Source organism: Acomys russatus, chromosome 29 (genome assembly GCF_903995435.1).
Source record: "Acomys russatus chromosome 29, mAcoRus1.1, whole genome shotgun sequence".
Lineage (NCBI taxonomy): Eukaryota > Metazoa > Chordata > Mammalia > Rodentia > Muridae > Acomys > Acomys russatus.
Window position 1 is genome coordinate 20,385,531 of NC_067165.1, and position 22,125 is coordinate 20,407,655.

The window sequence follows — 22,125 nt, forward strand, 5'->3', positions numbered from 1 at the left end:
TTTCCTTATAGGAGAAGGAAAACAAAAGGAAACAATAAAAACAAAACCATGAAATAGATAAGCCAGAAATAAAAAGCTAAGCACACAGTGGCAAACTTGTCTGTTTCTTTCTTCCCCACCTTGAGACAGGGCTTCTCTGTGTAACAGAGCCCTGGCTGTCTTAAGACTCACTCTGTAGACCAGGTTGGCCTCCAACTCACAGAGATCTGCCTGCTCCTGCTAGAATTAAAGGCATGTGCCACCATGCCTGGCTACCTATCTGTTTCTTTTTTTTTGGCGGTGGGGTGGTGGGGTGGGGGGTGGTGTTCGAGACAGGGTTTCTCTGTGTAGCCTTAGCTATCCTGGACTCCCTTTGTAGACCAGACTGGCCTAGATCTCACAGCTTTCCATCTGCCTCTGCCTCTGCCTCCCAAAAGCTGGGATTAAAGGCGCGTACCACCACTACCTGGCCCTATCTGTTTCTTAAAAGCACAAGTCAGGCAAATAAGTCAAGATAAAAAGCATGTTTCCTAGGGACAAAAAATAAAAATTCTTCTAGAGCTGGGCATGGTGGCGCACGCCTTTATCCCAGCACTCGGGAGGCAGAGGCAGGCGGATCGCTGTGAGTTCGAGGCCAGCCTGGTCTACAAAGTGAGTCCAGGATGGCCAAGGCTACACAAAGAAACCCTGTCTAGAAAAACCAAAAAAAAAAAAAAAAATCTTCTAGAGTTTATAATCTCCTAGGCAAATAGACAGCACTCAAATTGGCTCTAACCCTACCCAACAAATTGCCTGTTTATGACACCGTTCCTTCATTTCTCAAGTTAATCTCCACACCAAATCTGTACATCAGGAGACAAGATCTACCCAGAGTTCCTGCTGTTTCAGAGTTGGTGAGTTCCTGCTGTTTCAGAGTTGGATGGCATGTCTCAATTTGGTCTGTGTCAGTTCAATTTTGTTTAGCTTTGGCTGTTCAGTCATGCTTAGCTCTGAACCACTTATTTAGTTTCCATTTACCAAATTAAATTTTTAAAAGGGTATCTTTTAGAACTAGTTGAAAATGAAATTTAAGCCAGGCGTGGTGGTGCACGCCTTTAATCCCAGCACTCAGGAGGCAGAGGCAGGTGGATCGACCTGAGTTCAAGGCCAGCCTGGTCTACAAAGGGAATCCAGGATAGCCAAGGCTACACAGAGAAACTCTGTCTCAAAAAAAAAAAAAAAAAAAAAAAAAAAAAAAAAAAAAAAGGAAAAGAAAATGAAATTTAAGTCAGCTAAAAATCAAGACTGAGCCCGGGGTAGGGTGGCATATGCCATTAATCGCAGCACTCAGGAGGCAGAGGCATATGGATCTCTGAGTTCGAGGCCAGCCTGGTCTACAAAGATAGTTCCAGGATAGTCAGGGCTACACAGAGAAACCCTGTCTTGAAAAAACAAAGAAAAAAACCAAGACTAGGTGCAAGGCAGGACTCTCGAAGAGCCTCTGTGTTCCATCCCACGGCCTTGACATTAATCTCTTGAGGTATAAACATAAAATTAGTAGTTTCCCCTTCAGTATTCACACATCCCTTTTGTCTAATCTCTACTATGAAATTAATTTTGAGGCTGATTTTTCACAGATTTCATTGAAATTTAACTTTTGTTAAGAAAGAAAGGTGGTTTTTTTTAAACCAACTACATATTTAATGTCTAAATTCTACAGAGCCAAAGGAGCCATCAAGAACAAAGTTTTATTGACTTTACAAAAAGAAGCTTTAAGTTCATAATAAATTCTCAAGGAAGATTTCAGACACTTATTAGCAGAATTTCTAAGAGGATAAAAATGACACAGTAGTGTCTTGCAAGTTCAAATTGGAAACAACAACAAAACAACAAAGAATTACACAAAGATTCCCTTGGGGGTTGGAGAGATGGCTCAGCAGTTAAGAGCATTGACTGCTCTTTCAGAGGTCCTTAGTTCAGTTCCCAGCAACCACATGGTGGCTCACAACCATCTATAATGTGATCTAATGCCCTCTTCTGGTGTGCAGGAGCACTCATATACATAAAATAAATGAATAAACAAATCTATCTTTTTAAAAAATTTCCTTGAATAGTTTACACTAGTGTTTCCTAATGTCTACATGAAGAAAAAAAAAAGATAAGCATTAAAAGCTTGTAAAATAAATCTTTAGAGCTCGGAGGTACACGCCTTTAATCCCAGGACTTGGGAGGCAGAGGCAGGTGGATCTCTATGAGTTCAAGGCCAGCCTCGTCTACAAAGTATGAATCTAGGACAGCCAGGAGTACACAGAGAAACCCTATCTCAAAAAAAAAAAAAAAAAAAAAAAAAAAAAAAAAAAAAAAAAAAAAAAAAAAACAAAACTTAAAAAAACAAAACAAACAAATAATCCATAGAAGAAATTTAAACCTTTTAAATCTCAGGATTCAAGAGGCTGAAATGGAAGGGTCTCAAGTTTAATGCCAGCCTGGACTACAAGATCTATCTTGAAAAAAACAAAACCACCATGTTTTCAATGAATGAGAAAATTGTCTTAAGAAACCATTAAAAGATGCTAGGCATCTGTTGGAAATTGAAATGGAGATGTTTATTGAAGGTTTCAAAAATAAACTTAAATATATTTGCAATAACCTAAAAACCAATCATTTTCACATTTAAAAACAAAAACAAAACAAAAAAACAAACAAACAGAAAACCCAAAAACAAACAAAAAAACTGTTGGTGTATACAATGCTGACTTTCAGCGTTAAGATGCTTTGTTAAATAAATGCAACTTGTTAGTGACCAGCACATTAGAGATACACCCATGACATCTGATAAATTCCTAAAAGTTAACTGAAGTTTCACCTCAATGCAATGATGTTAATATTATTAATCCTTAGTTGTCCTTTCATTGCTGATAAATCAACTAAGTTTGATTTAAGCCTTCAAAATCACGTTAGTGAAAGATAATTGGTCATATGATTTCAAGCAAGGAGTTTAGACACAAATAAAATGCTCTTCTAAAGTCAATAAAAGTATGTACTGTCAAAGAACAGAGATGAAACCCATCCTACCTGCCACCTGACAGGAGCCCTTCAATACCCAAACCAACACAATCCCCTCCCAAACATGTAAAACCATGCCCCCTTACCTCAGCCTGCGCTTCCTTGAACGAGAGACAGATCGGCTTCGGGACCGAGACTTTGAAAAGGAACGAGACCGAGATCTGGATGCAGATCTTGAGCGAGAAGAGCGAGACCCAGACTTGGATTTGTTTGTTTTTGACATCTTGGAAGAGATTATACCTAATGAGAGAGGATACATTCAAACAAATTCATGAGTTCTACAAATTTCAACTTCTCTAAGCATGGGGGGGGGGGGTGCAGTGTACAATAAAATTAATTTTAAAAGCCAAATCATAGCCAGGAATATTCATGAACACTAATAATCCCAGGACCTGGACCTTGGAAGAGAGGCAAGAAGACAGGATGGTCTATGTAGGTACAGGCCAGTCAGAACTTCATAGTTCTAACTGAAATTTAAAAAACAGAACTTTACTCTAACCTTTTTATTTGTAGATTTTTGAGGCTACAAAGATGGATGAGTAGTTAAGAGTACTACTATTCTGGCAGAAGATCTATCACAATTCCTACCACACTGTGGCTCACAAACGTACATGTATCTTTCTCTGTCTATCTGTGTAGGCCAGAAGAGGATGTCAAATTCCCCAGAGCTAGAGTTACAGCAGACTATTGAGAGTTGCCCAATGAAGGTACTGAGAACAGAACTCAGGTTCTCTTCCAAAGTAGTATGATCTCACTCTCTGGGCAGTCTCTCTGGCCTAACACTAGATTTCTAGCAATCCGAATTTAAGGCCTCACATTTCCATGCAAGCATTTTATGGACTCAGCCATCTCCCAGGCCTTACTGACTTTCTAGTCTCCATATTCTCTTTTTTCCTTTGGTTTTTGAGACAGTGTTTGTGTTAGCTTTGGCTGTCTTAGAATTGACTTTGTAGACCAGGCTGCCTGCCTCTACCTCCCCAGTGTTGGAATTAAAGGTGCACATCATCACTGTGCAACTAGTCTCTACGTTCTTTAGAAGAATCACACTTAATAAATAGTGTCAACTATGGTAGTAAACACATTTAATCATTACATTCAGGAAGCAGAGACAGTCAGATTTCTGTGAATTTGAGGTCAGCCTGGTCTACATAGCAAGCTCTAGGCTAGCCATGGCTACAAAATTAGAGCCTGTGTTTCCTCTCCCCCTGCTAAAAAGAAAAGAGAAAGAAAAGGTGTGAAGGAAAAAATAAAATAAAAAAATAATAACCTGCATATGGTATCTGGCTTTTATGTGGGTTCTGGGGAATCAATCTTAGGATGCTAGGCTTGCACAGCAAATACTTTTTCCAGTGAATATCCTCCTGGCCTCTAGTATGTTTTTATGATTTCCTGAATGTGCTACAGTATTTGTATTCATGTCTATATGTACACAATATGCCAGCAAAGGGTATCAGATGCCTTTGAAACTTATGAGCTAGAGTTATAGATTGCTGTGAGGCAACATGTGCATTCAGGGAACCAAACTGGAATCCTCTGCAAGAACATAAGTGCTCTTAATTACTTGGCCATCCCACCAAACCCTCCCTGAGATATCTATTATCAACAAAATAAAAGCATATATAGATTTTTGTGAAAGCCTTCTTTCACTTAGCATGGCATTTTCAAATTTAGCCATGATTGGACATATCACAAAAGGGGGGAAGGACGACAATGACTTTCAATGGCCACACTAAAGGCAAAATATAGAAATTCTTGTTTTGTTTTTTTTAAAGCAAGATAACTAAGATGTGGCTGCTTAACACATATAAGGTCCTGGGTTCAGTCTTTGCACCAAATAAAACGAAGTATGTGTATGCTTGTCATCACAGTACGGAGGAGACTAGCAAGAGGATCACAAGTCAAGGAAAGGTCACACCCACCACCTTACTTGTTCCAGGACAAGCCTTAAACAAAGAGACCCTATGTCAAAAAAATGAAGGGACGAAATGGAAATAAAAAAGGGAAAGAACCCTCCAGCCAAAAAGTTAAAGCAGCATGCCCTATTTGTGCTATTTGCCTCAGGGTAGTTGGGGTAGGAAAGCTGAGCTCAGGTGAAATTTTAAACATGTTTACTATTTTCTTTGTTTCTCCCGAGACTGTACTCTCCAGAGTAAAAGGAAGAGGGGAGAAAGGGGAAACAACAAGAGCAGCTGAGGCACCTCTAGGGAACACTTCAAAGATTTTGAAACTCACCTAGACTCAAGAATCACGTTACAGACCTCTTTCTGACACTTCTGCTATTAAACGGCTCCTGGCACTTTGTAATATAAATCAGTAAAAAATTTTAATTCTAAGGTCCTGCAATTTATAGAAAACACTCACGCCTGTATTAAAGACTTCCCTAAAGGTTTTGGGTTGATTCTTTTTAATCTGCGTATGTTATAAAAACAAAATTACAAACCAGGCCATGGTGATGCACACCTTTAGTCCCAGCGGATCTCTGTATTCTATGAGTGGGTGGGGATAGTGAGCTTAAGTCCAACTACCAGCCATCCACTAATGTTACTCTGGCCTCTTGTCTAACTACTGAAAAATACTTTCTTTTTTTCTCTCCCCAAAATATCAACACCCATATGAATAGATGAAATAATCTTTCTCATTGCTACAAATGGACAACTAAAGGCTGAAATCCCTAAGTGGTACCAAGCAAAAGTCTTGGCTCCCTAAATGAAAGCAATTTTCAGCCAAAACCTTTATTTGTAGGGCAAGTGCTTCTATCTCTCTATTTGTTAATCAATAAATTAAGGATCCGAAGCTAGGCATGGTAGCAGAAGCCTTTAAGTATCACCACTGTGGAGGAAAAGACAGGTGAGTTTTTAGGCCAACTTGGTCTACATAAGAGTTCTAGGACCTGTCTTAAACTAGAATGAGGATATGGAACAGCTCTTTATCACTGACAAAAGAGCCCTTAAAATGTAAGCCAGGCATGGTGGCTCAGGCCTTTAATCCCAGAACTTGGGAGGCAAAGGCAGGTGGGTCACTGTGAGGAGGCCAGCCTCTACAAAGACAAATCTAAAAACAAAACAAAAAACAAATAAAATGCACTCACATACACCATCAATTCTAAAATTTATAGTGAAAAAAAAAATCCTTTCCAATTCATATATTTCACCAACACCCCACCCCCAACAGGTTCTCACTATGTATCTCTCTCCTTGGCTGTCCTAGAACTCACTCTGTAGGCCAGGCTGTCCTTGGACTCCTAGAGGTGTACACCACCATTGCCTGGCTTTTCGCTCCTTTTTAGAAACCTAACCAATCTACCTAAAAATAAAGACATTAACCACGTGGGTCATTCATCTTCTGAATGCATATGGGGCAATGCAGCTAGAAAAAGTACAGGAAGCACAAAGCTCACTGGGAGAAGTGGTGAACCACTACTATAGGATTCCACTGGTGAGGGGCTCTGCTGACTTTTTCCTTCAAAGCTAGTCAGCAAGTCACACTTTCTTCCCGCTCTTCAGTAAGTGAATTAGTTTCTAGTCCTATCACATCTCAAACAACTTCTTTCACTGTTTACTTTTTCCTGCGTTTTGTTTTTGTTGAGACAGGGTTTCTCTGTTTTAGAGCCTAGCAGTCCTGGAACTGATCTACAGACCAGCTCACAAAGACCTGAGTATGGGATTAAAGGTGTGTGCCACCACCGCCTGTTTTTTTTGGACAGTGTTTTGCCTGTGGTGTATGTCTATGGGTGTCAGATCATGGCGTTACAGACAGATGTGAGTGGCCATATGGGTGCTAGGAATTGAACTCTGAAATCATGGTCTTCACTAAATAGAAGCTTTGGGCAAGAAAAAGGGGCGGGGGATGGAGAGATGACTCAGAGGTTAAGGGCACTGACTATTCTTCCAGAGGTCCAGAATTAATTCCCAGCAACTACATGGTGGCTCACAACTATCTATAATGAGATCTGAATAACTCTTTAAAAATAAGAAAGAAGTCAGGCGGTGATGGCACACGCCTTTAATCCCAGCACTTGGGAGGCAGGCAGATCGCTGTGAGTTCGAGGCCAGCCTGGTCTACAAAGCAAGTCCAGGACAGGATAGTCAAGGCTACACAGAGAAACCCTGTCTAAAAAAAAAAAGAAAGAAAGAAAGAAAGAAAGAAAGAAAAAAGGGGGGAAAGGGGGCGGGGTTAAATCTTGCCTCTGTGAAGCTGGACCCTTTGGTTTTCACTGTACAGGAAGTCCAAGAGAATTAAAGCACTCATAATTCACATAGAGGAATTCAGAACATGGCTGTTCTGGCAAGAGATCACATCCAAAGACTTTCTAGGTCTGTGTGATCCAGCTGGAATACAAACACACCTTTAATCCAGGAGAGAGAGGCAAAGCAGATCTGTTTTTGTTTGTTTTTTCAAGACAGGGTCTCTCTGTGTAGCCTTGGCTGTCCTGGACTCCCTTTGCAGACCAGGCTGGCCTCAAACTCACAGCAATCCACCTGCCTTTGCCTCCCAAGTGCTGGGAATAAAAGTATGCGCCACCATCCCCAGCTCAGATCTATTTTTTGTTTTTTTGTCCTGGAACTCAAAGATCCTTCTGCCTTTGCCTCCCCAAGGGCTAGGGTTAAAGGCATGTGCCACCAAGCCCTCTGGGAAACAGATCTGAGTTCCAGGCCAACCTGGTATAGATCAAGAATCAGGTAAAGAAGAGGCTCAGAAGTTAAGAGCACTGACTGCTCTTCCAAAGGTCCTGAGTTCAATTCCCAGCAACCACATGGTAGTTCATAACCATCAATGAGAGCTGGTGCCCTCTTCTGGACTACAGGCAGAACACTGTATACATAATAAATAAGCAAATCTTTAAAAAAAAAAAAAAATCAGGTAAAGAAAAGCTTAGGTCCAGGTGTGGTAGTACACACTTTTAATCTCAAATAATGAAGGTAAAGTTAGCGTGTAAAAGAAAGCACCCATTTTGAAAGTGATGTTTGAGGGCTGAAAAAGTGACGAATCAGAGAAAGATTTGACAGAATAGAATACACCCAATTCTCAAGATAGAGGAAAGGGAAGTTATTTAAAGGGGCAATGGGGGAGTAGTAGTTTTACCAGGACTGTTATTAAAAGGTCACAGAGACCTCAGGTGAAGACTGAATGAGCCAGAGAATGAGAAGGAGCCAGGAGATTAGAAGATTGCTGAAGTTAGTTTGAGGCCAAGCAGGGCAATTCAGAGACTGAGAGAAAAGCCAGATTGGATAAATTAGCTGGGAGAGAAGTCTGAGCCAGAGCAACTGAACTCAACCAGGCAGCTGAGTTCACCAAGAACAAGAAAGGGTGCGCTTATTAAGCAGTAAAAGTCTCAGAGGCTGAAAACATTCTAGACCTAGGTTAGCAGAGGCAATAATCTTCCAATATAACAACTGAGATAGGCAAATAAAAGTTCCCTTTACAGTGGTAGCATATACCTGTAAGTTCAAACACTGGGAGATAAAAGCAGGAAGATTTGGGAGTTCAAAGCCAAGGTCCAACACATGTTAGACTAGACCAAGTTGGGTTATGTGAGACCTTGTCTCAAAACAACCAACAAGAGGGGGAGGGGTCAGTTGTCAATAAAGTGTTTGTCTTTCAAGCATGAAGACCTAAGTTTAGCCCTGGAAACTCATGTTTAAAAACAAGGAAAGCTGAGAATAACCATCCAAAAGGAATATTCAAGTTAGTAAATTCAATTTAAATAATAAAAAATGTACCTGTATTTGTTTTGCCTTTATGTATGTTTATGCATCAACGGCATGCCTGGTGCCCTCAGATGCCAGAAGAAGCCATCAGATCCCCTAAACTGGAGTTACAGGTGGTTATGAGTTGCTATATGGGTGATGGAAACTGGACCCAGGTCTTATACAAAAGCAGTAAGTTTATTTTTTAGTTTTTCTGTGTATGTGTGGGTGTTTTACCTACATATATGTCTGTGTACTGTGTGTATGCCTAGTACCATAACTGAAGTTATGGTTGGCTGTGAGCCACCACAGCAACAGGTACTCTAAACCACTGAGCCATCTCTCAAGCTCCAGAGCAATAAGTTTTTTGTTTGGTTGGTTTTGGTTTATCCAGACTGAGTTTCTCAGTGTAGCCCTCACTCTGAAGGCCAGGCTGCCCTGGAATTCAGAGAAATCCTCCTGCCCCTGCCTCCCAGAGTGCTGGGATTAAAGTTGTGCGCCACCACTTCCCTGCTGTTAACTGAAGAGCCATCTCTCCAGGCCCTGGCATCCAGTACATCTTAAACTATCTTTTTTGGTCTAGGGCGGCCAGGGGGCATATTTAGAAACCTCCTTGAATTTAACGGATTTTTATTTTTATTGTGGTTTACTTCTGTTTAAGCAGGTATCTATTCATACAAAGTAAACAGCTGTGAAAAGACCTATATTACAGGTCAAAAGATCTTTCATGACAGTAGTGCATGCCTTGAATCCCAGCACTCTGGAGGCGGGAGGCAGGCAGATCTCTGTGAGTTCAAGGCCACCCTGGTTCTACAATAGCCAGGGACACACAGAGAAACCCTGTCTTGAAAAGCCAAAACTGCCCAGCACTTGGGAGGCAGAGGCAGGGGGATCGCTGTGAGTTCAAGGCCTGTCTGGTCTACAAAACAAGTCCAGGACAGCCAAGGCTACACAGAGAGACCCTGTCTCCAAAAACAAAAACAAAACAAAAAGGCAAAATGGGTTTTGATGCTATTAAGAGGTAGGCAGAGCCGGGCGTGGTGGCGCACGCCTTTAATCCCAGCACTCGGGAGGCAGAGGCAGGCGGATCGATGTGAGTTCGAGGCCAGCCTGGTCTACAAAGTGAGTCCAGAATGGCCAAGGCTACACAGAGAAACCCTGTCTCGAAAAACAAACAAAACAAAACAAAAAAAGAGGTGGGCAGAGATATTCAGCAAGCTGAGGAACCATTCATTTAAAACTTTTCCTACAATATCCCGTGTAAACAACCTGTGATATTCTCCCCTGAGAACTTACCCAGTACAAAGGGTCTATTAAGATCATGATCACCTATGCAATTAATGTGTCATCAGTAGGGAAAGAGCATGAACAACAGAGCTGGCATGTTAGACACTCTTTGACTCACCCCAGAGGCTCCTCTCTATGTCCTGAGAGAGAGATGGCAATTTCTGTGTGCATTTTAAATGAGCATACATTACCACTGGGACAATTTTCTCATTTCTTAGAAAAACTCTGAGCTTTTCTAACTTAACTAATGGTCTATAGTGTTCTTCCAGTTTTCATTATTAAACTAACCTGGCAGGCAATTGTTTTACTAACACTTTAAAAAGTCGTCCTATGTGTGTCTAAGTACACTCACTGCATTGGTGCCTACAGAGGCCAGAACAAGGTGTCGGGATCCCCTACAACTGCTTGATTCCAACACTCTGAATGCTTAAAGATTTTGTGTTTCGAGCCAGTGGTGGTGGCTCACGCCTTTAATCCCAGCACTCAGGAGGCAGAGGCAGGTGGACTGCTGTGAGTTCGGGGCCAGCCTGGTCTACAAAGCGGAGTCTAAGACAGCTAAGGCTACACAGAGAGACCCTTTCTCCAAAAAAAAAAAAAGGCTTTGTGTTTCTTGTTCACATGCACATGCAGCACGTTCATCTCGACCTGGAGCTGAAAGCCGAGCAGCAAGCGCTCTTAACCACCGAGGCACTTCTCTAGCCCAAAGCTATGGTCTCTTGGAGCTGTATTTGTTGTCCAATAAACATAATGTCTTTTTAAAAACCTTACTTCTGGGCTGGAGAGATGGCTCAGAGGTTAAGAGCGCTGTCTGTTCTCCCAAAGATCCTGTGTTCGATTCCCAGCAACCACATGGTGGCTCACAACCATCTACAATGAGATCTGGTGCCCTCTTCTGGCCTGCAGGTGTACGTGCAAACAGAATACTTTTCTGTCTCCAAGAAATCAAAACTTGGGCTTGTAGATTTAGTTTCTAGTTCTGACTGACAAAAACGAAGTTACCCTTCTGCCTTTCTCTTGTGGGGGGAGGAATGGAGAATGGTCTGTAGCTCAAGCTGACCTCAGAATTTAGTACATGCTGCCTTAGCCTTTTAGGTGAAGTAATTACAGGCATGCATAACAACAAACCACATCCTGACTTCAATTTTTCTTTTTCTTATTTTTTTTAAAGGGGGGAAAATAGGGACTCCAATCCAAGCTGTTCTGGAACTTGCTATATAACCTGTTACTTTCATTTCCCAAGAGCTCAGATTATTACAGGTATACACTACCACACTCTAATATAAACCTAACCAAAAAGAAAATTACAGGGCTGGGCATGGTAGTTTATGCCTTTAATCCCAGCACCCAGGAAGCAGAAACATCTCTTGAGTTTGAGAGTAGACCAGTCTACACAAAAGTTCTAAGCAAGCCATGACTACACAGTGTAACTCTATCTCTTAACAAATGACAAACTAGAACCTGGGGGCTGGAGAGATGATTTAGTTCAGATCCCAGCAGCCATATTAACCTGAACATTCCACCAACCTCTATAACATCAGCTTGGGAGAAGCCCCCCGCCGCCCCGCAAAACATACACAAACACACTCACTCACACACACACACCCCCCCTCTCTCTATATATATGGACCTAGTAGGAAAACAAGAGCTCCACGTTCAGAGACTTTCAAAGGAATAGATCAGAGTAACAGGAAAAAAACCCAATGCCTTCTGGCCTTTACATGTGTGTATATACACGTGTACGTATGCACGTACACACACCATAGAACTCTATGTAGAAAACCTCTGGATAATAAATTCAACATAACTCGTGTGTGTGTGTGTGTGTGTGTGTGTGTGTGTGTGTGTGTGTGTGTGTGTGTGTGGTGGCGCACGCCTTTAATCCCAGCACTCGGGAGGCAGAGGCAGGCGGATCACTGTGAGTTTGAGGCCAGCCTGGTCTACAAAGTGAGTCCAGGATGGCGAAGGCTACACAGAGGAACCTTGTCTCGAAAAACCAAAAAAAAAAAAAAAAAAAAAAGAAAGAAAAAAGAAAGGGACTCACTATAAAGCTCTGGCTGGCCTGAAACATAAATGTTTTGGTTTGGTTTGGTTTTTGGAGGCAAGATTTCTCTGTGTGGCCTTGGCTATCCTGAACTCACTTTTGTAGACCAGGCTGGTCTTTAACTCTCAGAAATTCACATGCCTCTGCCTCCCGAGTATTGGAATTAAGGGCCTGCACCACCATTGTCCAGCTCTGGCTGGGAAATTATTCATTGTAGTAACTAAATCTAAATGCAGTGCAGGACAAATGTATTTGAGAAGTTCTAGTGTGGTCCACAAGCACTACTTAGTCATCTATCAGAGAAAACCCTGCCTGGAAAAACAAACAGTACTAGAAATTGAACCTAGAGCCTCTGAATTCTAGATAGGCTCCCTATACCCAGAGACCCTCATCTTTTTTTTTTTCCCTTTTGAGGCAGTCTTGCTATGTTATGCTACCAAGACTGACTTCAGATTTGCTATGTAGCCCAGTTAGGCCTGAACATGTGATCCTCCTGCTCAACATCAGAAATCATTGAACTAGAGGGAAGCACCAGGACACATGACTAAATCTGGTGAATCTTACATCTCAAACAACCAGCCCAAACTCTTGTGTTTAGATTTTCTCTTTGCTTGCTTGGCCTTCTCTTCCAAGATAGATTAAGCTACGCAGTTACCACATTTCAGATGCTACAAAGCAAACCAGGCAGAACAAAAATGGCGACTTTGAATATAAGCCAGCTAAAAAACAAGTAAGGGCAGAGGACAGATCAATGTCTTACAGGCATTGTCTTCTAAAATTCCTTGTGCTTCAGTTCCAAAACAAAGTAGTCCCACGTTTTAGGGGTCCCTCCCTTAAAAAAAGAAACAAACCAACAAAAAAAATTTTTTGTTCTTCATGTAATATTTCTTGGTTTTTGAGACAGGATTTCTCTGTGTAGCCTTGGCTGTCCTGGACTTGCTTTGTAGATCAGGCTGGCCTCAAATCACCTGCCTCTGCCTCCTGAGTGCTAGGATTACAGGCATGCACCACCATGCCTGGCAAAAAACAAACAAAAAAAAAACCCAAAAAACAAACTTCTAAAAAGATGTGCCGGGCGTGGTGGCACATGCCTTTAATCCTAGCAATCAGGAGGCAGAGGCAGGTGGATAGCTGTGAGTTCGAGGCCAGCCTGGTCTACAAAGTGAGTCCAGGACAGGCAAGACTACACAGAGAAACCCTGTCTCAAAAAACAAAATAAAATAAAATAAAATAAAAAGATGCTATCATTTAGAAAGCAGAGACAAGTGCAGCTCTATGAGCAGGCCAGTTTGGTGTACAGAGTGAGTTCTAAAACAGCCAGGGCTATATAGAGAGACCTTAGCTCAAAAAGATGTAATCATGATATATTATGTAATAAAAAAATTTAATAAAAGGAAAAAAGAATCGAGCTGGGCGTGGTGGCGCACATCTTTAATCCCAGCACTCGGGAGGCAGAGGCAGGCAGATCCCTGTGAGTTTGAAGCCAGCCTGGTCTACAAAGTGAGTCTAGGACAGCCCAGGCTACACAGAGAAACCCTGTCTCAAAAAACAAAAAAACAAAAAAAACAAAAAAAAAGGGGGGGGGGGGGGGGAATCAGGATATGAAATTTAAGGGGAAAAAAGCCTAAATAAATAAAAAGCCACCAAGAAAATAAGGGACCAAGATTGTTTTTTCTGAAGTGGGGAGATCACTGCAGGCAGCAAAAATAACAAGTCTCTAATAAGCCAGGCTCCCTGAACTCTTCCTGATCTGGCTGGTATCTGCCAGGATCCAAGTCTGAGGTCACAGGCCAGCCCCACCATGCCTAGTTATGGGGCATTCAGAGACCTGTATTACAAATGCAAAAGGAAAGCAAACTAAAATGCCTACAATAAACAGACAAATAGGATACTGCTCCATATCAGGGATACCCATCAGGCTGCAGTGAAATCTGAGTTCTGTGGCAACCAGGAAAAGACATGCCTCAGTCACAAGAAAGCTGCTGTAAACCAGGCGTGGTGGCGCATGCCTTTAATCCCAGCACTCCGGAGGCAAAGACAGGCGTGTCACTGTGAGTTGAGGCCAGCCTCACTGGTCTACACAATGAGTCTAGGACAGCCAAAGCTACACAGAGAAATCCTGTCTCAAAATACCAAAAAAAAAAAAAAGAAAGAAAGAAAGAAAGAAAGAAAGCTGCTGTAAACAAACAACTAATTTTTCAAAAGCAGCCTGAATCTGTATTTACATATATCTGCTTTCAAATGCTGACTACTAATTCAAATTTTAACTCTGTGTGAGCCAAACAAAAATCAATCTACAGGGGGCTGGAGAGATGGCTCAGAGGTTAAGAGCACTGACTGCTCTTCCAAAGGTCCTGAGTTCAATTCCCAGCAACCACATGGTGCCTCACAACCATCTATAATGAGATCTGGTGCCCTCTTCTGGCGGGCAGGCACACATGCAGGCAGGATATTGTATACATAATAAATAAATAAATAAATCTTTATTTAAAAAAAAAAAAAATCAATCTACAGACTGGATTTAGTTCAGAAGACTTAAATTTTCAACTTTCACCATAACAAAAAATACACGGAAGTTCCATTGGCAGCTAAGACAAACAGATATACCTTATGCAATGCATGACTGAAAACTACGAAGAGTTTTTCCATTTCCACCACTAAAATAAGATCTATAAACAAAATCTAAAGGAGCCAGTTCAGCCAGGCGTGGTGGCACACGCCTTTAATCCCAGCACTCGGGAGGCAGGGGCAGGTGGATTGCTGTGAGTTAGTTCGAGGCCAGCCTGGTCTACAAAGTGAGTCCAGGATGGCCAAGGCTACACAGAGAAACCGTCTCGAAAAACCAAAAAATAAAAAAATAAAAAAAAAAAAATAAAGGAGCCAGTTCAGCCATCCCCAGATATCTGCCAAGTTTAAGGACAGCCTGGGCAACCAGGCAGTCTCAAAAAGAAAAAAAAGCTGGGCGTGGTGATGCACATCTGTAATCCCAGCACTCAGGGAGGCAGCAACAGGTGGATCTCTGTGAGTTCCAGGCCAGCCTGATCTACAAAGTGAGTCCAAGGTTACACAGAGAAACCCTGTCTCCAAAAGCAAACAAAGAAAAGAAAAGCCAGGTGGTGGCTGCATAGACCTTTCTTTAATCCCAGCACTCAGAATGCAGAAGCAGATAGATCTGAGGGAAGCAATGCTGGTCTACCGAGAGAGGAGGAGGGGGAAAAAGCAAATTAATTTATGTGAAGCTAAATTTTAGCTTCCTCACATCCTCAAAACAATAAGAAACTATGACAATTTCCTTTTTTCCCCCCCCTAGACAATGTTTCTCTGTATAGCCCTGGCTGTCTTGGAACTCAATCTGTAGACCAGGCTGGCCTCTACCTCCTGGAGTGCTGGGATTAAAGGATGAGCCACCACTGCCTGGCTGACAGTTTAATTTCTATGGGACATCATTACTTTTATTTCACCTGAAAAAGGAAAAAAAAATTTTTGTTTAAAGACTAAGAAAGCCTATCTTTCAGAAGGGTGCCCAGTATGTATGTCTCCTGTCTCTTAAACTCATGTTAAGCCTTAGGCCATTACTTTTTTGTTTGGTTGTTTTGTTTTGTTTTCAAGACCGTGTTTCTCTATGTAGCCTTGGTTGTCCTGGATGCCCTTTTTAGACCAGGCTGGCCTGGAGCTCAGATCTGCCTGCCTCTGTTTCCCTAAGTGTTGGGATTAAAAGCATGCACCACCACGGAAGGGTGCCATTACATTTTTATAGGTTACTTTATAGGTCTAAAGCACATGTTCTTTGGTGTTTACTTTGCATATTATTAGTTGTACAAAGGGGTTTCATTGTAACTTTGGGGGAGTTCAAAACAGGGTTTCTCTTTGTGGCCATGGCTGCCCTGGAACTTGTTCTGTAGACCAGGCTTGCCTCAAACTCAAAGATCTGCCTTCCTAGTGGTGGGATTAAAGGTGCACACCGTCAAAGGCTCACTATGACTTTTTAAACATCCATGTAAAATACTTTGATCACTTAATCACCTCTTATGACCCTTTCTAATCTCCCTCCCCTCTTCCCTAAAACCAGTGATTCTTATACTATTTTTTGTGGTACCAGGATTGAACCCAGGGCTATGCAAGTTGAATCACTGTCTCCAAGGTAAATGCTTGGTGGTAAAAGAATCCTAATAACCTCACTCATTTTAAGAAACATTTACAAGCCAGGAGTGGTGGTGTGCACCTTTACTCCAAGCACTCCAGAGACTGAGGCAGGCAGATTTCTTTGAGTTTCAGGTCCCTTTGGTCTACAAAGAGTCCAGGATAGCCAAGGCTCTGTGTAACAGAGAAACTCTGTCTTCAAAACAAAAACAAAACAAAACAAAAAGAGCAAACAGTCTAGTATTCTGCAGCTGAGCTCTATCCATATTCTATTTTTTACTTTTCTTTTTTGTTCATGGGGTTTTTTGTTTGTTTGTTTTTAAACAGTGTCTAACTTCTTGTCTTGGAACTTTCCCTATGTAGACCAAGTTGGCCTCAACCTCATAAGTATAGGCCTGCCTCAGCCTCGAGAGCTGGGATTAAAGGCAAGAGGCACCACACTAACTTTTTCTTTTGAGATGAGATCTCCACAAGTTTTTGGCAGACCATGAACAACAATCTTGCCTCCTTAGCCTCTCATACAGCTAAACTTTTTTGGTATTTACATAAATACAATGGAGACTTTTTAAAAAGCACACACTGCATACAAATTATAGAGACCTTGGGCCTCTTTTTTTGTTTTGCTTTGTTTTGTCAAATCCTTTGTCCATTTTTTTTTTCCTTCCTGAGGCAGGGTTTCTCTGTGTAGCCCTGGCTGTCCTAGACTGGCTTTGTAGGCCAGGCTGGCCTTCAACTCACAGAGATCCTACCTGCCTCTGCCTCTAACCCTGAGTGCTCAGATCACAGGCGTACACCACGATGCCCAGTAACCTTGAGCCTCTTGAACTGCATGACTCATACAGTCATACTGCCTTGACTCTGAACAACATAAAGCTAATCCCCAAACTCAACGTGTCTTCCTAACCCTATCCATTATTCTACAACAGGCCAGTAGCGTCTCCAAATCAGACTAGTAAAGCAACCTCTTTATTACACCTCGATAGTGTTTTCCAAGCTCTGCAAAAGTGATCTAACATATCCAACCTGAGTAACAAATCTTTCCTCTCTTTATTTTGTACTAATGAAAAGTCCCTTCACCAACCTATCATACCTCACTAACTCATTTTAAAATAGTCATGCCGCCAGGCGTGGTGGCGCACGCCTTTAATCCCAGCACTCGGGAGGCAGAGGCAGGCGGATCGCTGTGAGTTCGAGGCCAGCCTGGTCTACAAAGTGAGTCCAGGCTGGCCAAGGCTACACAGAGAAACCCTGTCTCGAAAAAAAAAAAAGCATTAAAACAGTCGTGCCTGTCAGCCATACTTAGCTTTCTTTAAAAATAAATAAATAAAACCAGAAAAAGTAAAGAAACAAAGAAAAAAAATCTATCCATTCCTAGTTGAGCACCTACTATTCCTTCCGCCTGAGCACTCTCTCTTTAATACCCCACAGAACTGGGTCCTCACTTTCCTCAAAAAGAACTCTGGCCACCTTTTGTCCAAGCACCCAGGACTCAGGAGGAAGAGGCAGGTGGATCTGAGTTCAAGGCCAGCCTGGTGTACATATCAAGTTCCAGGCCAGCCAAATATACATAGTAAGACTGTCACAAAACAAATAAAACCACTCTATTCACAGCTGTTAAATCTTTGTCTGTGGGAATCCTCTGCTTACGTTTCCATGCCACTTTTCTCAATTCATAACTTACTTGCTCACATTTTTGTCTTCTACTATCTCAAAACAATTGCCAGGAAGGCCTTGAACTGGTGATTGTACTATCTTGGCTTCCTGCACTGTTTGCAAGGCCTATACACACAGGTTGGGAAATAGGTAGGCTGCCAGGCACTAGTTGTTCAATCACTCACCCACTCACAGTCAAGTTCTTCACTGGCCCTAGATGCTTATGAAGCAATCCACCAAAATCTAGTATTTGACCAAATAGCATTAGTTGCATTTCCTTCAATTCAGGATGTGATGATTCTCAAAAGAAAGGGAATGCCATTCTAAAATATATAAATGCCAGGCATAGTGGCTGCTGTCTTTGAGACGTCATCAGGATAGCCTAGACTACAGAGATCATGCCTCAAAGAAAAGGGAGGAGGAGGGAAACTAAAACAAACTTTAGTCTGAGCTCCCCCAGGCAGCCTAATCCCTCCTTTGTGCTAATCTTGGACACACTCCAAGGTTTTCTTCCAAAAGTTAACAAACACAAGGCAGATCACTTTCCAAAAATCCATATTTTTTTGGAGAGAGGGTCTCTACACAGGTCCAGTTGTCCTGGAACTAAGTAGTGCGGGCTGACCTTGAACTCAGAGATCCACCTGTCTCTGCCTCTCAAGTGCTGGGATTAAAACATGCTCTACCAAGCCTAGATGTCCACAGTCTTTCTTCTTTCTTTCTTGCTTTTTTGAGACAGGGCTTCTCTGTGTTAGCCTTGCCTGTCCTGAACTCTCTTTATAGACCAGGCTGGCCTCGAACTCACAGCAATCTGATCGCCTCTGCCTCCACAGTGCTAGGATTAAAGGCGTGCTCCACCAGGCCAGGCTCTTCCTTTTGTACTGAGGACTTTGAATATTTTTTAAGAAGGCTCTCAACAGACAGTGGTGGTGCACGTCTTTAATCCCAGCACTCACTCAGGAGGCAGAAGCAGGTGGATCTTTATGAGTTTGAGGCCAACCTGGTCTACAAAGTGAGTCCAGGACAGTCAGTCAAGGCTACACAGAGAAACACTGCTTCAGGAAAAAAAAGAAAGAAAGAAAGAAAGAAAGCTCTCTATCACCAAACTACACCCCAGGAATGTGATCCTTAATTTTGCTAACTCAAATATCTAAAAAATATCTTGATATCCAAGAAATACACTGGAGTATTAATAATTAAAAGCACCCCAATCAAACCGAATCATATTTAGTCTACAGACTAAAATACCAGTCTTCCTAAGTATGATTGTTCACCAACACTCAGGAGACAGAGACATGGGGAGAGGCCCTACCTAGACTAAGTCAATCTATCCATCTCTAAAACCAGAGAGCCTTCATGGAAACTAAAAGAATAGGAAAAACAAAGAAATAGTATTTTGAATAAGTTTCTTTCTTTTCTGAGACAAGTTTTCACTTATGTAGCTCTTTCTGGCTGGCCTGGAACTCAGAGATCTGCCTTGGAGTGTTATTAAAGGCAAGAACCAATAGTGCTTTTCACAAAACATTATGAAGCCAGGGTGGTGGAGCACACCTTTGGGAGAGAGGGGAAGGCAGGGATCTCTTGAGTCTCACTCAGGTGAGCCAGAGACACACAATGAGACCCTGTCTTTAAAAAAAAAAAAAAAAAAAAAAAGCAACCAAACTTGTAGTGGCAAAAGCCTGTAAAATTAATATTGAGGTTGAAAGCCAATCTCAGCTACATACAGAGTGTAGAGGCCAGCCTAGCTGGACCCTGGCTCTGGCACTACTTCTTTATGATTCACTAAGAAGTAACATTAGTTTAGGGTACACATCTTCAGGATACATGGCTGCAAAGAACGAAGAACTGCAAACAAAGAACTGTTTCTTCCAAGCCAGCTGGTCTACAAAGTGAGTCTCAGAAAAACAAAGAACAAAAATAAAAACAAAACAAAACCCGTCTCTTCCCCACCACCACCCCAAATTTCAAGGCACCAGACATCTTCAACAGTTATACAAAATATACACGTTTAAGCTGTCTAAATGACATGATTAGACAGTATTTCCACAAACAAAACTAGGTAAGAAAAATGACAAAACACACACACACACACACACACACACACACACACAGGACCTACAGTCAAAACTCGGTAACAGAGGGTAAGCGATCTTAGGTTAATTGTACTGAATGTTTACATAAGCCACTATAGCCAGTGCTGTGCCATTTTAGAAAGAGAAAAACTTAAGTACTTCGAAGTGAAGGCTGAAATTTAAAATGAAAAGCTGATTACGCCAACTTTATTGGCTCTCTCCTATTACGTCCTTGCCATATTCCGGGCAATTTTTCCTTCACTCCAATTAGTAACCCCCACCCCCCACCCCACCCCACCCCCGTTAACAGTACTCTCACCGATGGCTTCCAACTTCGGAGCCACCAGTGCTGCCGCCTGCCTTCGCCGCCACCGTCCACCCGTTAAGATTCAGAAGGGCAAAGAAAATAGAGAAAAGCTGCTTAAGTGTAGGACACAACTGCTTCTCATAAGCAGGACACACGCCGATTACCCCTGGAGGCAAGTCGGCCTCCCTTGCAACCCGAGAAAAAAAAAAGTGGGAACTATTTTTCCAATAGGAAATAAACTTCAAGTATGCCTATTTTGGCCACAAGGCAGGAGGGAAAAGAAAGAAAGAGAGAGAGAGAGAGAGAGAGAAAGAAAGAAAGGAAGGAAGGAAGGAACGGAAGTATTAACATTTAGTATCTATTTGCCACATGCGTCCTAGAAGACAGAACCAGGCCAATGGAGACTCGGTGGGGGAAGGGCGATCAAGAGTTCCGGGAAAAACAATTCAAATAATGAGGTTCGTCCGACCTGGGGAGAGGGTGGATGGAGGGGGTGGAAGCCGTCGCTCAGAGACAGTGCATAAAAGTATGCAAGCTCTTCCAGAGAGAAGGCGGCCGAAGCCAGGCGGACTAGGCCCGATCAGGAGGGAAGCTCTCAAGGGCGGGGAGGGGGAGGAGCCGGGCGAGCAGGCCTGCTCCCAGCAGGCCCGGGCTGAGCGCGGGGCAGCCGCCGCACGCTAGGCCTTACCCTCGCCGGGGACCAGCCGCCGCTGACAAAAGAGAAAAAACAAAACAAAATTCAAGGATCGGTGGCGGTGTCCTAACTCGCAGCAGCGGCGTTCACTCACCTGGACCAGCCGAAGCGACTACAGCTGCAGTCTCGCAACGGCACAACCGGCCCGAACCTCACCCCCGCCCGACAGCGCGCCCTGCGTCCCCGCTCTCCGACTACGGCGGCTACCACCTCGATCCGCTACCTCCTGGGAAATGTAGTCTTAGATGGCGCTCTCCGGATTCACCGGGCGTCCTCTCGAACTCTATTTCCCAGAAGGCAAAGCGGGCGTTAGGCCCGCCGCTTTGCATCACGTGCCCGAAGATCGGCGGTCACGTGGGAGGCTGCGTTGTGTCGTTTCCCCCCCTCCTCCTCCCCCTCCCAAGCCTGGGTGGCCTGAGGAAGAAGGAGGGAGGTGACGGAAGGGGTCGGGGCGTTGCTGACGCCACAGCCCCCACCATTTTGTAGCGGCCTCTGGCCGGGCAGAGTGAGGGCTTGAGCCCTACCCACTCGCCCGCCTTCCTCCGTGGGCGGAAAGTGTGTGGTCTTGGCTTGCTATCTCTGCTCTGCCCACTCCCGTTTTGTGACCTTGAGCAAATGGTTTATACTTAAAGTGATTTGTACTTTACAGAGTTGTTGGGAAGCTCTGACAAAGGGAAGCAGTTAGCGAGCACCCGGAGTCCCGAAAGCGCCATGCAAAATGGAAGAGTTCTTGTTTTGATTGTGCGCCCTCAGGAGCGGGGTGGGGTGGGGAGACCAAGAAACGCAGGGTTTGGTTGGGGGGGGGGGGGGGGGTCAAGATATGGTCTGTGTATTCCTGGCTGCCCTGTAAACCAGGCTGGCCTCGAACTCGAGATCCACCTGCGTCTGCCTCCTGAAAGCTCGCATTAAAGGCGTGCGCCACCACCCCCCTTCTCTTGGCCCAGAGATGTTTTTAGGGAGCATGGGCCCAAGAAGTATGTTAGTACCTGCTGAACCACAGAGGAAAAGTGAAGCCCTAGATTGTGCCTTTCAAACAGACCTCTGATGAGTTCTTTCTTTCTTCTTTCTTTTTTTTTTTTTTAACTTCTGTTTTGTTTGTTTGTTTAATAGAATTTTTCTCTCTCCCACAAGCTGTCCTGGAATCACTACGTAACACAGACTGGCCCTAAACCTAAGGCAGCCTTTCCTTCTCAGCCTCCCGGCTGCTGAGACCACTAATGTAA

At 43.1% G+C, this 22,125-nt stretch overlaps 1 protein-coding gene across 1 annotated transcript in view; it reads right to left on the bottom strand.

The window, feature by feature from the left end:
• Thrap3 (thyroid hormone receptor associated protein 3) overlaps positions 1–21,123 on the bottom strand; it is a 40,686-nt gene extending 19,563 nt beyond the window's left edge. Inside the window, exons 1-2 of the mRNA XM_051172056.1 lie at positions 20,997–21,123; positions 3,111–3,264 (exon numbers count right to left, since the gene is read on the bottom strand). Coding sequence (XP_051028013.1) covers positions 3,111–3,247 — 137 coding nt within the window. The 5' untranslated portion in view covers positions 3,248–3,264; positions 20,997–21,123. The remainder of the gene's footprint in view (positions 1–3,110; positions 3,265–20,996) is intronic.
• Between the last annotated feature and the right edge of the window lie 1,002 nt (positions 21,124–22,125).